The sequence below is a fragment of the Pogona vitticeps genome, chromosome 10, assembly GCF_051106095.1.
Source record: "Pogona vitticeps strain Pit_001003342236 chromosome 10, PviZW2.1, whole genome shotgun sequence".
Taxonomy (NCBI): domain Eukaryota; kingdom Metazoa; phylum Chordata; class Lepidosauria; order Squamata; family Agamidae; genus Pogona; species Pogona vitticeps.
This window is the reverse complement of record NC_135792.1, coordinates 989,467-1,008,071: the sequence shown is the minus strand read 5'-3', so window position 1 is coordinate 1,008,071 and position 18,605 is coordinate 989,467. Positions and strand designations below refer to the sequence as shown.

At 52.1% G+C, this 18,605-nt stretch overlaps 1 protein-coding gene across 3 annotated transcripts in view; it reads right to left on the bottom strand.

Moving 5' to 3' along the window:
• ACSF3 (acyl-CoA synthetase family member 3) overlaps window positions 1–18,605 on the bottom strand; it is a 52,060-nt gene that overhangs the window by 4,328 nt on the left and 29,127 nt on the right. For all 3 annotated transcript variants that reach the window (XM_020788339.3, XM_072980451.2, XM_078380499.1), the window contains exon 8: window positions 1,567–1,701. In XM_020788339.3, coding sequence (XP_020643998.3) covers window positions 1,567–1,701 — 135 coding nt within the window. The remainder of the gene's footprint in view (window positions 1–1,566; window positions 1,702–18,605) is intronic.

The window sequence follows — 18,605 nt, the reverse complement described above, 5'->3', positions numbered from 1 at the left end:
TCACTTGACTGGGGCTTATTTTGGGGATAGGGCTTATATGACGAGCATCCTGAAAAATGCTACTAGGGCTTATTTTCAGGTTAGGTCTTATTTTTGGGGAAACGGGGTAGCAGTGACACCCCCTGCCCTCTTCTGCATCCCAGCTGACGAATGCTCTCCCCAAGGAAATCTGCTTGGTGCCTATTCTGCAGGGTTTTTTTTGTCAATTGCTGAAAATCTTGTTGTTCTTCCAGGCATTTTAATACTTTTAATCAGTGATGGAAATATGCTCTCTTTCGGGTGGGAAAAGTATCTCAAGCCTTTTCTCAAAATATTGATTTTTTTTTTACTGCTTGCACTGATGTTTCTACCCTGCATTCTCTTTGCTTCTGTTTTGAAAAGGGTGTTTTGTTTGTTTTGTTATTTTAAGGGTGGAATTAAAATTCCATCAGTAAATAAATAGGGAAATCAGCCAGATGGCAGGCCTAGAAAAAGCAGAGAACCAGGAGGAGCAGGGAACCCAGTGATGGCGGGGTGTCACTCCGCCGCCTCTTCCCATATGTTCCTGTCTGTGCTCAGAGAGCGACATCTGAGGCCCGGCTCCGAGAGCCCCCGCACAGTGGGATTCAGTGGCCGGGGGGGGAGGTCTACTTCCGAGCAGGACTTCTCCTGCGGAGACCCTCAACCTGTAGAAGATCCTCTCTTGTAAAGCCCACCTGGGGATGGGTTTCTTGACTTCCCAGCATCGGGAGAACATGTTTTGATTCCCTACAGCTTCTTCCATTTCTAGTGGGCTATTATAGGGCTTTGCTCCCAGTAGCAGGATTTAAAACTCTGTTTTAAGCCTGTCCTCTTTTAGGCTGCCTGAAAACACAGGTGCTGCTGCTTTTATTTTGCTTGCCGGCAGGCGTTGCAAAGGCAGGGCAGGAAAGGCCTGCAAATTATTGCATAATCCCGTGCATATTTCACAAGGTCTCTGGGACCATCCTTTCACCCTCCCTGCCACACGAATAACGGTGTGCACTCCTGGGGTTGATCCTGCCTCCCAGTCCCTCCCCTTCTCCTATGGCTTGCCCGGAGTCTGTTTCCAAGCAGGTAAATTCCCTTGGGAGTTAGGGTGTGCTGACCCAAGACTCTTCACCACCCGAAGCGGAGCGATAAGATTCCCCCGCCTTGCGCCACGAGAGCCATCGCTCTAAGCCCTCTTGCGGCAGCAATGAGATGCCGATTCTCCCCTTGCGACCTTTCCCTTGCACTCAGTGGCACAGTCAAACCCAGAATTGGGTGGGGTGGAAATCTCAAAGCCTTCTGCCCTCCGCCGAGCTCAGTGTGCATAATCAGCACGACGTGAGTAAACCAGCAAAGAATAACAAGAATGAAGCATTCTCTTGAGCACAGACCCAGGGGGTGGGGGGCAACATAGGAGGCTTCCTAGATCTCGGCAGGTAAGTACCCTCTCTTCTCCCTCCCACCAGTGCCTGCTCCCTGGGCATTGTGGCCCATCCGTGAAACACTGGCCTCCAGTGCTACCAGCCCAGCCCAGGTGGAGAGAGTGCCGGGTGTGGGTGTTTGCGCGCTCTGCTTTACCGGCAATGCTGTGGTGAGCCAAAAGGTGGCGCTCGACTTCCAGGGCGCTGATCTTGTAGCCTCCGCTTTTGATGATGTCCACCGAAGTCCGGCCCCTGATCCAGTAGGTGCCACCCTTGTACACAGCTGTGTCACCTGGGGAGGTGGCCGGGGAGAGACAAAAGAGGAGAGGAATCAGGGGACCTTTCCCACACTGCAGGGGAGAGGCAGAGCATCCTCCCTCTCTCCTCCCTCTCTGCAGCGGTCCCTGCAGGACAGCTGGTGACCTGGCATTTGGGATCCACAGCTGGAAGGGAAGATATTCAAGGACGGTCAACAGCCGAGTGGCTTCAGATCTTCTCAGAAGACACCTCCCCTGATTCAACTGTGGACATCTCCCCTTGGAAAAATGTAAGTCAGAAGCCTGAACTGAAGACACCCTTCTGCCCTGAGCACCTGGAGGAGAGCTTCTGCTGGGAGGAGCAGGAAGAGGAGGCAAGACTGGGGAAGGCGGACACGCAGATGGCACCAGCCGAAGGCGGCTTCCTGGGTCCTAAGAGGACCTTGGGCAAGATTCCTGGAGCAAGGAGGTGCTAGAGAGGGACAACCTGGCTGGGGAGAGAAAGCCCTTGGGGTCTTCTTGGGGGGCATCCAGTTGAACACCTCAAGAAACCGGGCGCTGGAAACATCATCTCTTTATCCTCAACGGGAGCAGCAACGGACAGATGCCCTCCTTCCCCCTGTAGCCAGAGTCCTGTTGGCCCAGCCCAGCCCTGGCGCTTCAGCCTCCTGACTCTCCATGGATGTAGCAGGATGAGAGCTAATGATCCTGCCAAACTATTGGGCACACCATCTCCCTGCCTGGCCTGGGCACTGCCTATTCTGGTTCCGGAGCAGGACAGTACCCGGCTATAAATGGCAGAGCCATGGTTACATTTTAAAAGCAATGCAACAAGCAAAGTTACTTTGATCCTATAATGCATAGGGTTCTAGTACTTTCCAAACCTCTTTTAAAAGCCATTTTAAGACACCTTAGGGGCCCCTTTTGCAAGAAACCATTCTTTCATAAATCCCTTTATCATCTTCTATATAAATTCACTCTCCAACGGCCACTCTTGCCTCACCCGTTCCGGTGGGCACCAGCTGACACCACCCAGGTGCATTGAGCCATAAAGAGGAGAGCAGGAGAAAGGGGGCCGCTGGAAACCCGACCCCTCCTCTCTTTGGAAGCTTCCCCTTGCCCCACGTGGCCTGCCCTTGGCACCTCTAGGGTGAACTGGGACAAAAAGCTTCCCGGCTTCTCTGCTGCGCTGAGTCCGCCGCCTTCAGCCGCCACTTTGGAGAAGCACCTTCTTTGGTCGGGCAGGGTCTCCTGGGGGAATTCCCTGCTGCCGGGCGCTCCCCTAAGTGGCACGGGAGGCCTTTCACTTTGAGAACGGAGGGCCCCTCTGGGAAGCTCTCCCTCGAAGCTCTCAGCCGCTGCCGTCACAGCTCTTGGTGTGCTTTCGGTGGCTTTCATCTGAGCCATCCCAAATGGGTTGGGCAACCAACGCCGCTCATTAGGGCAGGCAGGCAGGCAGGCGGGTGGGCAACAGCTGGCAGGGTGGCTCACAGAAGAGGGGGCCAGGTGGAGAACAGGGCCTTCAAGTCTTTCGTAGCTCCAGGTAAAGGGCATCAAATGCCAAGCAAGGCTTTTGACGGCAAAAACTTGTACAGACTCACAGAACTGTAGGGTTGCGAAAGGATTTTCAATTTCCAGTCCTCTGGCACCATGGCCAGTGTTACTTCTTGCAGGGAAGGAGGCAAGAGCATCGCTCCTCCCGGACCGTCCCACTTAGACACCAGAGTCTCTGGACCAGCGCTGGGCAGGAGGGCTGAGTTACAAGAGGGAGGTTTTGCCTGGTTATCATTCTGGCCCCTTGCAGGATTTGACTAAACTAGATTTGATATAAAATATATAATTGGTATTTTATATCCTTAATAGATACCTTGGGGCTGAAGGCACCTCACCACAAGATGAGAAAAACACTCTGGCTAAGATCCCCAAAAGCTGGAATACTTAAAAAAAAAAAAAAAAAGACTGAGCAAGCTATAAAATGGAAACCCAATTAATCTAATCTTAAAGGAAAGGGATTAGTTTTCAAAGCGCCCAACCTAATCAGGAGCCCTGTGGCTTGGCAGTCTGTGAATTAACAAGAGCTGGCCTGGATAGGAAGGGTTTTTGGGAGCCAGTGATGGGGGAACAGGAAGGGGGGCTTGTCCCATCTTTGCTGGAAGGGTGCAGCCTGGGGGCAGCCACTGAGAAGGCCCTGTCTGGGGGGGGGACTCCATCTTGTGAGCAGGGTGGGTAGAGCTGAAGGAAGGTTCCCCGTAAAAGGTTCTCAAACCCTCCCAATAGCAGGACACGCAACCCTTCGGATGGCCTGGATCCAAGTTCCATGAAGTTTTGGGGCATCCATCGTCCCACGGGAGGATTTGCACCCGTCTCCAAGCCTGCTCAGAACAGGACGTCTCTGGGATGCAGAAAAGGTATTCTGTGCAGAGAACGGCTTGTTTCTAGCGCGCGGAATACAGGTGCAGGAGGGGATGCGGGACGACAAACAATTAGAGGGAAGGAGGAGAAGATTAATGAGGGGATGGGTATCGGCCGTCCCCGCACAACCACCATGCGAGGGGTGAAGTTTATGGCATGCCACGGTCTGTGATGGGTGTACGTAGGGGTGTTACAGACATAAACCTCCCCGCGTTTCCCCAAACGAAAGCTGCATCAATAGTTCCCCATCTGCTCACATATATCACACACTTCATTCCAGTTTATTAGCCGGAATAAATCATAAATATTTCATTATACATCAACGGTGCTCGACTCCGGGAAGGCACAATCCATCACCCGGATGCTCCCCACGACCCGCCACCGCGCATTAAGCTTTCCAGTCTATTAAACAAGATTGATACAGTGTGCTGGGATGGACTCGGAGAATGGATTTATAGCCCACTGGGGGGAAAGGGAGGGCACCGGGAGCACGCCAGCCGCCCGGACGTGGGAGGCGAAGCGGAGCTGCCCCTCTGAAGGTACCTGGGCCACTCAGCCAGGCGAGGGAAGCGCCCCCCTCCACCAGGGACCTGGTCTCTCTCTCTCCCAGGCTGAACGAGGATGACGACGAGGGCAGCCGGACAGAGCGCTCTGCGGCTGCTGTTAATTGAATTAGGGGGCCTGCCGGGACGCTTGACCCACCCACCCATCCCAGGGGTCATCCTCTCAAGGCAGGAGAGAACAGGAGAGGGATTGGAAGGCCCTGACCCTCGGCTTTTGGCCAACGAGCAGAAAAATAAAAACTGGGAAGGAGGAGTTTCCGGCAATGGGCCTCTGGTCTGAATTGTTCTGACAGGAAGGTGGTCGTGGAGGTGTCTCTCTCCTCCCTCCTACTTGAGGCCTCGTGGGCTTAGGAAGCTTTACCTCTGTGACAAGAAAAACAGCTCTTTCTGATTCACCATCATCACCATCATCATCTTAGAACTGCAGAGCTGGAAGGGGCCCTACAGCCCCTTACCAAAGAAGCCCAGTGGGGGAATCAAACTCCCAACCTCTGGCTCCGCAGTCCGATCCCTAAGCCCCTGAGCTATCCAGCAGTTCATCAGCTGAATATCCACAAAACCACTGACACCAAAATCTCTACCATTTTATTTTTCATTCCCCTTCAGGTGGGGTGCATGGTTTTTCTCTTCTCTCCACCTTATCCCCACAGCAGCCCTGCGAGGCAGGCCAGGCGAAGGAAGAGCGGCACCATAGCCACACGACTTAACATTTGGGTCTCAGCAGGAGCAAGAACCAGGGACCTCTGGGCCCCCAGCAGTCCAGGGTGCTTCATTGCTCTACCGCACCTTCCAGCAATGCTCAACGGGAGTCTCTGTTCACCTTCTCCGCCACCCGGACCGCACGGAAACTCCACGTGAAAGGCACAAGAGCCAGAGAGGCACCTCGCGAGGAAGAGCCGGCGTGGGGCTGCACATCCTTCTTTGTGCACGCCCATGACTCCCAAGTGGAAAGAACTTGAGCCGCGTCCAGTAGAACCGCAAAGAGAGATGAAGCGGGAGACGGGGAAGGAGAATAATACCTTCTGATCTCTGCAGGCGGCGAGGCTTCCCTCCGCCGAAGGAATTATACATCACTCGTCCGTCTGCCAAACTCCAGACCTCTGCAGGTGAGGAGATGCCTCAGAGTAAGAAATTACACACGGCTCATAAATTCACCGAGAACCGTTTTCATACTAATCAGGCTCTTTGCTTTCCCCTGACTATCTTTGGGGCAGATTCTCATTCCCCCGGTTGGTTCAGGTCTGCCTCTTAATTGCTTAATGCACCTTTCTTTTGAGGGGAAACTGACCCTTTCCTCGCCTGCAGCCAGTTCTCTCTCCCAAATGAGCCTCAGCCCCATGGCCTCCTCCCAGCCTCCCCACGGATGGAAAGCCAGGGCCTTTGGGTATCCTGGGGGAAAAAACGGGAAGGGAAGAGAAGTCCCTTGGCATAAAAGGGGTGCCCTCAAAGCTGTTTTGGAAAAGAGTTTGCTAGGCTAGCCGGCCTGGCGGAAAGAGAACCACCTGGGTCGGGTTCACACATAAACACGGCACCTCCAGATGAAGATGTTTTAAATGCAAAATTCCTGTTTCCGGAGGATTTCACATTTTGCGAAAATAACAGCATGAGCAGAACTTGGGAGCCCATGAAGGGTGACGAATCTCTCGTCATGACAGGACTAACTTAGCAGTGGTACTGCCTGCTCCTGGCTCCTGACTTTCTGCTTACTTTGGGGCAAACTTCTGAAGGGACGTAACAAAAAAGTCAACAAGCAGTCCAGCAACTGCCACGACGAGTTACCCTTTTCACAAGGGGGGCAACGTCTTCTTCACCCACCCGCCCAACACCGGTATACAGGGTTGCTCTGTTTATAGACACCCATCGGACGTTGCGATTTGTACATTTAATCAGAGCAAGGGAGAGCTGGAGGGATTTGGCTTTTCTTAGAATATTTGCCCTTTCAGGGCCCAGGCTGATTTCAGTGTCACAACGGGTGATGTGACAAGAAGGGTCTGCCTCAGCCACCCTGCTGGCAGCAATTTCTACACACTCTGGAGGAAGCCCACGGAAGGAAGGGAAGGAACGCTCCTCAGCGCGTGCGTGCGTGCGAGGATGTGTAGACACAAGGGAAGAGAGGCGCCCAACGGCGCTGCCAATTTTTCCTCTTCCATTCTAGCATCCCCAATCGCCAAACGGCGATCAAAAGGGCACCCCGGATTTCCACCACAGAGGAAAGCTCAATGAGGTCTTGAAATGGCAAAGAATTAGAAACAAAGAAATACAGCTAGGCGGTTGAGGAGCAGAATCCAGGATCAGGCTTGGGTGATGTGTTCATTAAAAAGGCTCAGAAACGAAGGCACAGCGTTGAGCTTGAAAGACCTCGGCCAGACTGTTAAGGAGCGGTTCCGCCACAAATCAGAGGCGGCCTAAGAGCGCAGAAGAAGAAGAAGAACGGCAAAACCCTCCTAAAGAGCATGAAAACCCCTTAGCAAGGCCAGCTTTCGAAGGCTCTGGACTCTTTCGTCAGGCTGAACACCTTGGAGTTTTAGGAGGTGGCCTGGAGAGGAAGAAGGATCGGAACATCACCTGGATATACCTTTTAGCGCCAGGATCTGAAGTTCAGTGGAAGATCCAAGATGAAGCAGGCAAGGCTGGAGAATCCCGCCTGAGGTTTAAGGGCACCGGGCATTTTGCCATTTCTTTAAGCCGAAGCACACGGCCACCGGTTTGGGCCACGAGGCAGAGAACTGGACCTGCCACGGCTGGGAAGGAGGCCACCAAGACGCCACGGCGCCCTGATTCTCTCACCGCTTGGTTTGCTTCTCTCCTCCCTTTTGCTAGACTGTGGGGAGCAGCACCCACCTGGCCGCTCCCTGCTCCCTGCTCCCTACGCCTTGGGAGAGCAGGTGCCAGCCATGCCAGCCAGGGGAGAACCTGGAGCCTGCGATGGCGCTCCAGTCAGGCTCCAAACTCAGGCCTTTTTGTCTGTATTCCGTGCATAGCCAGGGAGAGCCTGCAGCTGGAGCCACGCAGCAGCGAGGAGAAAGGGCAGAGCCCCACTGAGATGAAAGGCAGTGAGGTGCTGGGAGAGCCTCCCCCGGTGTTTACACCTCACACACGCATGTGCATGCACGCACACACACAAAACGGAACAGAAAAGGAAACCCACTCCAGGGCATTCCACAGAGAGGTCTGCTCCTCAGTGCTGGAGAAGATCCGGAGAAGTCTGTGTGCAGAACTGCCCCCCCCCCGGGATCCACCAAAGTCAAACGAGCCTGCCTCCCCCATGTGGCGCCTGGCCAGTGGTGCTGCCGCTGGCACATGGCTGTGGCCGCCTCCTGCACAGCAACAGGTTTGGGCCACTGGAGGCAAAGCCAGACGCTCCAGGAGGGGAGAATGCTGGGGGCCCTCCACGCACCAACGTCAGGGGCGCTCTTTCTGTGTCAAAACCTCGACAGGGGCCACAGCACGCACACACACACCCCAGCACGCTACCCTTGGTGCCAGTTGAACCCCCTTCTCCCCCCAATTTTTTTTATCATAAAAGAGAGATTTTAAGATATGCTGCATGGAGGCACACTGGCCTCCCACCCTCCTTTCCACCATCCCAAGGAGGAGAACATCTTGGCCACCGGGGATGGTGGGAAGTGCCCTCCCAGCGACGGCATCATCCATGGCTATGCATCAGAGGGCGGTGCAGCACCTCCCATGCTGGGGCTGCCAGTCCCCTCCTAGGGGGGCTTCTCAGAGGCAAGCTGTGGCCCACCGCGGGAGCCGAGGTCTGGCCGAGAGAGGCTTCCCATGGCTGGGTTGGGAATCCTCCCGATTCAGGGCAGAAGAAGCCACCGAGGGTGTCCAGATAGGAAAGTGGGGCACTCTCCCTCTCTCTCTCTCTCTCCTTCCTCCCATATTAGCATTTCAGTATTTATAGACATCGATGCAGATGGCGAGCGGGGAAGGAAGGGGGCCTGCCATGCCGCTCACGCAGCTTGGGAGGCGGGATCCGAGCAAGAGGTGGGGGGGCAGGAGAGAGAGGCCCCCTGCGCTCCCCACTCCTGCCTCTGGTGGTGGAGGAGCCCTTCCTCTTCTGCCACCCCCTCCAACCAACCCCCCCCCCAAAACACACACACATACCTGCAAGCCTGGGAAACAATGTCTTTGAATCTCTCTCCTGAACAAGATTATTAAACCATCCAACGAGGCAGCAACGGGGGTGGGGGTGGGGTAGGTGGGGGGGCAGATAGTGGTGGGTGTGACAAACCCAGACCTACTGGGATATGTCACACAGTTACACTAAGCTGCCACCAACCCATTCCCTGTAAGAAGTCACACAGACCAGGGATGGATTTTTAAACAATAAAAAGAATAAGGTTTATTTAAATACACGCAGGGAAAAATAAACAATCAGGTGAATAAAATAAAGTAACGTGGCTTATTCTCACTCATACAAGCATACAGTTTGGTTCACACAGAACCCTTAACTTGAAGCACAGACCCTGAACCTATCAGTTCTGGCTAACCAACAGACACCTGAACCTATCAGGTTGGTACTCTGACACACAGAAGTACCCTGTCTGACACACAGACTCCCACAACAGCTTCTTCTTCCCAGCTGCTGCTTCGTCACAACCCAGTGTCTCTTAGCATCTCCTCTCTCACCACACAGGCATCACATATTTATACAGTACAGCCCCTCCTCCTGATGTCCCGCCTTCCACTCCCCATAGGATGGAACTTTCCCTCCAAACCCATGACAGACAGGTAACATCAGTGCTGTATGTAACACCTCCCCTCTTTATAAGTTGTTTTGTAGGGGGAAAGCTAACGTGCTTTTCACCAAAAAACAACCTGTATAAAATACACAACAACAGTTATACATACCATATTATACTTACTGATACTTACATTCTAAGTTAAACCATAGCAAATAGGCATTTAAACATTTACCATATACATTACATCAATTTACCTTTATTCATACAAACCAAGTTAAAACCAGGTACATTTAACTTTTTGTCAACATTATATACACATAGTCCATGTTCTTTCGCCGTCTTCATTCTTCAGGTCTTCTTGATAAGGCGTCAGCAACACAGTTCACTGACCCTCTGACCACCTTTACTTCAAAGTCATAGTCCTGTAGGTTTAAAGCCCACCTCATAAGTTTGCTATTGTGGGTTTTCATTGTCTTTAACCATTGTAATGGTGAATGGTCAGTACACAGAATAAAATGTCTTCCCCAGATGTAAGGCTTGGCCTTCTGGATCGCGTAGACTATGGCCAAACACTCCTTCTCCACGGTTGCCAAATGTCTCTCACCTTTTTGAAGTTTCCTACTCAGGTAGGACACTGGATGCTGGTCACCATTCTCATCCTCCTGGCACAGAACTGCTCCTACCCCGCTGTTAGACGCATCGGTGTAGATGATGAACTCCCGGTCGAAGTCTGGAGCCCGCAGCACAGGATAGTTGATTAACGCCTCCTTCAACCTCTGGAACGCCGCCTCACAGTCGCTGGTCCACGGGATGCGGTCATCAGCCTTCTTCCTCGTCAGATCGGTCAGCGGAGCCGCAATCTCGCTAAACCTCGGGATGAACTTCCTGTAGTAGCCCACCAACCCAAGAAATGATTTGACCTTTTTCTTGGTGTTGGGCCTAGGCCAATCACGAACTGCTTCTATTTTGGCCTCCAGGGGTTTTATCATTCCTCCCCCTACCATGTGACCTAAGTATTTTATTTCTGGGCTACCCAGCTGACACTTGCTGGCCTTTACTGTTAGCCCTGCGGCACTTAACCTCTGCAGCACTAACTCCAGGTGTATCAGGTGATCTTCCCAGGTATTACTGAAGATCCCTATGTCGTCAATGTAGGCCACTGTAAAGTCACTGAGCCCTGCCAAGGTCTGGTCCATCAGCCTTTGGAATGTGGCTGGTGCATTTCTGAGACCAAAGCTCAGGACTCGAAACTCATAGAGACCAAAAGGGCTGCAAAAGGCAGTCTTTTCTTGATCCCTGGGATCAATTCTTAATTGCCAATATCCCTTTACCAGGTCCAATGATGAGATGAACCGACAACCCCCTATGGTTTCAATCAGGTTGTCTAGCCTGGGCATTGGGTAGGCATCAGGAGTGGTTACACGGTTTAATTTCCTGTAATCAACACAAAACCTAATGCTCCCATCAGGCTTGTCCACAAGGACTATCGGAGAGGACCAAGGACTAGAAGAGGGGACGATTATGTTCTCCCTCAGCATCTCGTCCAGCTCCTTCCGCACCTTGTCCCTATAGGGTCCCGTTACTCGGTATGGGGATACTGCCTGCGGGGGTGCATCCCCTGTGTGGATCTGATGCATCACTCCCTTCACTATCCCCGGCTTGTTGGAAAACACCTGTTGATATTTACTAAGCAGCATTTTTAGTTCTTGCTGCTGGTCTTGGGTGAGTGCAGGACTGATCTTTACCTCCTCTGGGTTGTATTTTACTTCCCCTCTACCCTCCCAGAAGGGTAATTCAGCTTCCTCACTCTCAGCTGCTTTTATCGCGAATAAAACCCTCTGTTCCCCTCTGTAGTAGGGTTTTAGGGCATTCACATGAACCACCCTCCTTGCTTGGTTCTCCTCCTGCTCTATTAGGTAGTTCAGGTCTGACATCTTGGAAATGACCCTATATGGTCCTGCCCATTTGAGCTGCAGTTTGTTCTCTCTGCAGGGCCTAAGCCAAAGCACTTCCTCCCCTGGGTCAAAGTGCCTCTCTCTAGCTTTGTGGTCATACCATGTTTTCTGTTTGACCTTCTGAGCTTGCAGGTTTTCTGCTGCCAGCTCTAGATTTCTCCTTAGGTCATTCATCAAGGTGTCTATGTATGTCACAACGTCTTGTGGGTCATCCTGGGTGATCTGCTCCCAATCTTGCTTGATCAAATCAAGGGGCTCTTTCACCCCTAAGTGTGCAGCAAACATGTCAGAGTGACCCCTTTGTAAGATCATGGGGCGATACTTTTCAGGTACCACCAGCTGACTTCTGATCCCATCTCCCCCTTTTGAGACATTCCTTAGGGTTTCTCTATATATAATCCCCTTTTCCTCCAGAAATCTCACTGGGGTTTCAGGTGTTAGCTGGGCGTCAGTCACCTGTTCAAAACACTTTTGGAGAGTGGCGTCTGCCTTTTGCTCCTGTCCAAATCTGCTGTCTGTGGTTAAGGTTTTCACCACAGCTTCTGAACTCCCCTCTGCTTCCGTCTCTGGCTCATCATTACCCCCCTGAACTGTCCCCGTGGTGGCTTGTGAGCGTGTAATCACTAGCACCCGTTTTACATGTTCAGCCAGGTCATTTCCCACGAGCACGGCTGCTGGCAGAGTCGATGAAATCGCTAGCCGCCAAACGCCCCTCCAGCCTTGAAAGTTGACAGGTACCTCTGCTACTGGCAGAGAGATTACCTGCCCCTCAATCCCTGCCACCTTCATGCTCTCATTTGGGATTATAAACTCCCGAGGAATAATATCTGGATGGCACAGGGTTACCTGGGAACAAGTGTCCCGCAGCCCCCTATACTGACAGTCAAGTATTCCTACGTCCACCCCGGCTGTCTCAAACAACTGAGAATCTGTTTTCACCAGCAAGCAGCGTTTTACCTCTATAAGAGGACCATTTTCCTCAGCCTGATCAGCAGAGGTAGCTGTTCCAGACTGAGTAGCCATGGCAACAGGCTCCCTCAGTGAGACTGAGCCTTGCTCTTTCTGGACACAGAACACAGCTTTTGGCTTGGTTCCACTAGAATTCTGAGGCACCATTCCTTTTAGCTGCTTTAATTTCTCACACTCTGAGATTAGATGACCCTTTCCCTGACAGAAATAACATTTTCTGGTGTATTTTGATTCTCTCTCATCTTGTTTTGGTTTTCCCTCCAAAATCTGAGGTCTTAGTTTCATTTCTGAGGGCTTCCCTTCACCATGGGCCCCTCCCCCTTGCTGGCTTTTCCCTGGTCCCTGAGAGTACTTGCTGTAGGTTTCTTTGGGTTTACCTACAGATTTCCCCTCACCCAAGGGCTTTCTTATTTGCGAAATAAAATCTGCAATCTCTGCGGCTGCTGCCACAGATTTCGGTTTCCTTTCCCTCACCTGGAATTTCAATTCCCCCTGCAGGACTGAATAGAACTGTTCCAGTGCTATCAAGTCTTTAAGCTGCTCATAGGTCTCTGTCCCCTCCTGCGATAGCCATTTCTCAAGCAGCCTCACCAATTGGGCCCCCACTTGGGTAAAAGTCTGCTCTGGCTTCTTGGTGAGGGACCTGAATCTTTGTCTCAGCTGCTCCGCATTTATCCCATGTCTTGCAAACACCAGTTTCTTAAACTCTGCAAAATCTTTCATCAGTTCCTCAGGCATCTCGGCATAGACCTCAGCCAGGCTACCACTGATTAAAGATCGCATGATGGTCATCTTCTCAGTTTCCCTCACTGAGAAGTCCACAAACGCTCTTTCCACTAAGGAAAAGAACACCTCAGGACAATCTCCCTTGGGGTACACAGGGAATTTCTTCAGGTCAGCCTTAGACAATTGGCCTCCCTCAGAATCCCTATTGTTATTATTGTTCTGGTTCATCATTTCCAATTTTCTTAATTCAAACGCCATTCTTTCTTTTTCCAGAGCAATTTTCTCTCTCTCCATTCTTTCTTCCCTCTCCATTCTCTCTCTCTCTCTCTCTAATTCAAATTGCCGCTGTTTCTCTCTTTCCCTTTGCTCCATTTCAAATTGCCTTTCCCTTTCCTCCCTTCTTTCTCTCTCTATTCTTTCCTCCATTTCCCTCACCCTCAGTTCATGCTGTTGGGCTAGGAGTATTTTTCTGAGTTCTGGGTCCTGCTCTCCTGTGCTGTCACCCTGCACTGAGCCAAATTCATCCTCAGAACCTTGGTCAATCTGGGGGTCTTTCACTTCACTCATGTCTGCCACTTGGCTTCGAGTCAAGGGCATAATCCCCCCTCAGAACAGGCTACTTTAAAAAGTCAAGCCTCAGAATAAAACGACCACTTTTTTCCTTCTTGCCTCAGAACCAGCTCTCCCTAGAGATTGCTGCTGTTCTTCAGCACTAACTTGCAACAGTATCGAGTCAGAGCCTACCCCCCTCTGCTGGGCCTCTCAGCTGGCAAGCTAGCTCACTGTTACTACGCAGTTTTGCCTCAGCTTTTTCCCGCCAAAACTAGGCTGCCTCAGAGCACCTTAATCTAAGTCTCCCCAGTTGGCACGTTCTTCTACTAGCGCACCTCCCCGTGAGGTACACCTAGAAGATTACCTACGCGCCTCAGACTGTCCCTGACTAGACCCCCCTTGCTCTGGGCACACTTGCCAAGGCTTTGCTGGACCACTGGACAACTGGACCAGTCGTATCCCACACGCTGGACACCAATCAATGTGACAAACCCAGACCTACTGGGATATGTCACACAGTTACACTAAGCTGCCACCAACCCATTCCCTGTAAGAAGTCACACAGACCAGGGATGGATTTTTAAACAATAAAAAGAATAAGGTTTATTTAAATACACGCAGGGAAAAATAAACAATCAGGTGAATAAAATAAAGTAACGTGGCTTATTCTCACTCATACAAGCATACAGTTTGGTTCACACAGAACCCTTAACTTGAAGCACAGACCCTGAACCTATCAGTTCTGGCTAACCAACAGACACCTGAACCTATCAGGTTGGTACTCTGACACACAGAAGTACCCTGTCTGACACACAGACTCCCACAACAGCTTCTTCTTCCCAGCTGCTGCTTCGTCACAACCCAGTGTCTCTTAGCATCTCCTCTCTCACCACACAGGCATCACATATTTATACAGTACAGCCCCTCCTCCTGATGTCCCGCCTTCCACTCCCCATAGGATGGAACTTTCCCTCCAAACCCATGACAGACAGGTAACATCAGTGCTGTATGTAACAGTGGGTTCCTTCACTTGCCTGTTGTTTAAATACAGAGAAGCTGCAACCCCCAGCCCCCTCCACCCCGTTTTATGCTCCCATCCCATGCCATTTGTTCAGAGTCAATAGGTTCTCAAGGGTCTTCTCGAGTGAAACAGCGGGCGTTTCCGTCAGCTGAAAGCAAAGAGCCTGGGGCAACCCTTCTCTCTCTCCCCCCCCCCCCGGCAGGGTCTTCTCCCTCCAGGATCCAGCCTCAGGACCAGGGAGCCCTTGACACAGGCATAGCAGCCTACTAGGCAAGCCCCAGGGTTGAAGGAGAGGGTCAGAGCAGGCGGGAGCATCGGGCCTTCAAGGGCATCTGGACCCAGACTGGCAGCATCCCACCCCCTGAGACTTTGGGGCCAAACCCTGAGATCCCCAACACCCAAGGCCCAGCACTCCTGCTGAGCACCTGGGTTCAAAATCCTGACCGGCTTCCTCTCCACCCTGCAGGGGATGCATTCATCGGGGTGGGATGATCAAACATGGAAAGTTGCATGCCACCTTCACAGGAGACAATAATTAAGCAACGATTTCAACCAACAAAAATAGTATTAATCGGGTTTACAACTGGGAGAGACAATGTAAACAAACAAGGGGGAAAACATTTGCATGTGAAGGTTTTAATTAGACGGGTTCCTATTTATAGCCTGCGTTGAACAGGCAGGAGCGGTTTCCGTCTCAGGTGTGCACGCCCATGGATGGGAGCAAGCATCTGCCTCCTCAGGCTGGGGAACACCGGCTTCTTTCCTGGGGGGCTGGGGCCAGGGAAAGCCACCGCCAGGCCAGGATGTGGCTCCCACAGCGCGGGATTCGCACGGCCTGTTCTGTGGCCCTTGGACAGGAGAGGGGGGAAAAAGGGGACAGGAGCCAAAGCCAGGTTGGCCAAGGGCTTCCTGGCCTTCCACGCCTCTGTCCTTCGAGGGCTCAAGAGCAGGAGATCCAGAAGGGGTCCCGAGACTAAAACCAAAACAGACTGAACTGACACGGCAAAGCGACACCCACTGGACCCCTGCAATGGATTGTGAGATTCTGGCACGCCTGCAGAACCTGCCTAAAACTCTTTTTGTGTTTTTACGAGTACTGGGGAAGGGCAACGGCCTCCTCACTTCTGATCCCCAAGGCAACTCCGTCGGGCGCCTTGAGGTAACGGCAGCTTCTCAGCTTGATCGGCCAGAAGGAAGCCCACTGATCCCTGACATGGTCCTTGGACAGCAGTCATTATCTTTCTGGCCTAACTTAGAACCCTGGAGTCAGAAGGGGCCTCAAAGGCCATCCCGTCCAATGCTCTGCTCAAGGCAAGGATCCAAATCCAAGCAAATCTCACGGGGGGGTGGTGGTCCTATTTTCTCTTGAAGGCCTCCAGCGTTGGAGCACTTCTCTGACTGTCATGGAGGAAGGTCATAGGCTGTGTGTGCAAACGTCTTCTGAAACCTACAGGGTCTACACAAACAGGTGCTTGCGCGGGCTGTTCTCCTAAATTCTAAAATATTAAGGGAGGGTTGTGTATAAAACAGCCACCACAGAACCTCCAAGGCGATCCCAGCTCCACGCCAACACAGAGAACAAAGGGTTCCTGCACTTTGGACAGCCTGCCCTCTTCTGTCCTGACACCACCTTCACATTTCGAAAATCCAGTCTTTGAAGACCTTGAACTTTGGGCACGATCCACTGGGATCAGAACCCATTTGTAACTGGGAGCACATGGGCGAGAAAACAAGGAGCATTATTCACACATGGCACCCCATGGAAGGCCGTGGACAGCACCTGCATCTCCCTGAAACAACAGAATTTCCACAGTGGGGTGCAAACCACATGCGCTGCTCCTGAAAACAATGGTGCTTCCAATGTTCTGCTCTTCATTTCTACAGACAACAGAGGCCATGAAGTGAAAAAGCAGAAACCTTGACAAAAAGAGGTGCACAGACTGCACACCATCCTACCTATGGCAATGCTTCTTTTACATCTTTTAAAAAAGCCAAATTACACCCTGAGAGTCCGTAGTGAACTCCTCCAAGCCCCTGTGGTTTACGTCTGCCCAACATGCTCACAGAGGCCTGGCATGTGAAACGCTCCCGAGAGGTGGAGGCAGTGGCCTCTGTGGAAAGGACCGAATAAAAGCTCTGGACGGTAAAAAGCAAGACTTGGCTACATGCCACAACCCCCCCCCTGCCCCCACTGATTGGGCTTCGTGTTTTTGCAGCGCTGAAGAGCAAGGAGGCTTAATAGAAATGAGTCACCGTTTTAAAGTTCACATCAAACAAGTTAAATAACTCTTACTTTCTTAACGACATATTAATCAAACGGCATTGATTCTTGAATCAGATTCTGCTACCAGCCAAGCCCTCTATCTTCCTGGCCCTGATGCAGGCATTAAGGGAGTTTTATTCTGACAGATACAATACAGTAATCAATAAAGTCTTATTATATGGAGCTGATATACATGGATTTGCTCACAGGATTTATGCACCACTTTCCTGGTTGGCCCTATTTCATGCCTCTGCTTCCACCTGTAATTGAAAATAAATCTCTCCAAACACGCTCGGGTTCAAGTTTCCTGCTTGTGTTGGCAACTGCAGATGGAGCCGGCCTTTCCTCGGGGAGAAAGTGGCACAAGAACTTTGCCTCTCTGGGCCGTTCCCGCTCCAGGAGAAATGTGCGTTTAGGAGACGTCCTGGGACGACGATGCCCAGCCCCACCAATGACGGAAGACCCTCTTTCTGCTGGAGCCACGCAAACCGTTCAAAACCCCTGCGTTCATTTCCACCGGCTCTGAGCACACGGACCTCTGGGGAGACGGCGGCACCCGCCTTTCGAGGGCTCTGGCGACCGACACATGTATAGCTTTCCAAAAGGCGGGCATGATGCTAACGCGGAAGGACGGCTGCTATTCACACCACAGTTTCTTGGCGCTCTGCAGTTTACGAAGGATGTCAAGAAAACTGTCAACACAAGCAACTCACACTGTAGTCACGAGGATCACAACATGTTGTTTAGTTTGCCTGCTCGAGTGACCTGGAAGTGCCCGCTCTGTTTGCGCCTGGGTCAGTTCTGCTTGTGGATGACAGTGACTTCTGTGGACTGCAGTGCCATGGTTTTGCCTTCTACAGCATGTGTGTGTGCACGTGTGTTGTGTGTGTGTAGTGTTTCATGAGTTCTCTTAACCCAAGGGGAGGGAACCTTTTGAAGCCCAGGGGCTGGACTTGGCTCCAGGCAAATTCTCCCACAAGAGGGCTGGGTGAAGGCAAAACGGTGGGACTCCAAAATACCAGCCTCTTTAAGGTTAAGCCTCTTTAAGGTCAGCTCTTACAGCCAGGAAGCGTGCCCAACCTTTCAGAAGGGGGGAGTGGTGGTGGTGGTGGTGGGGGAAACCCATGCAAAGCTCTTGGTTTGGCCAAGAGCCAAGGGATGCCCTGTAAGGCCGAGTTCTGTCCTGGTCAGGATGGAAGAGACAAGAGCAATGGCAGCTACCTGACAACTGGGGTGGGTTTGGACCTGGAGGCTCCTCTCAGCCTGTCGCTGCCTGCTTTATGGTGGGGGGAGCTAGGCCTTGGTTCCTTTTCACGCTCCTCACAGTACCGTACCAGTTCGCCCACACTCTGTCACAGAGGCTCGGTCAACAGCATAGGAACAGGCAGGCAACGGTCCATTTTAGGCCACTGTGTGTAGAACAGTGTCCGCCTGTGTCCAGACGTGGAAGACGCTGCGCCTCCACCGGCACTACAGGCTGTCAATGCTTTGCAGCCGCCCTCACGACGCCCATATCCTTAACAAGAGCAAGAACTGAGAGAGAGAGAGAGAATGGGTGGCAGGGTCTCCATCCACACACCATGGACAGCTCTCCTGCCTTGGCCACGGGTCCCTATCTCCCACCTCTGCCTCTTACTTGACACACACACACACACACACACCCGGCCCGGGAGACTTCAGCAGGTTTCCCTGCCTGGGAATCAGGCCCTCCCCCTCCACGTGGCTCCATCCATCACAAGGGGCAGCGTGTCAGCAGCACCACCACCGAGTCCTTTGCCTGCCGG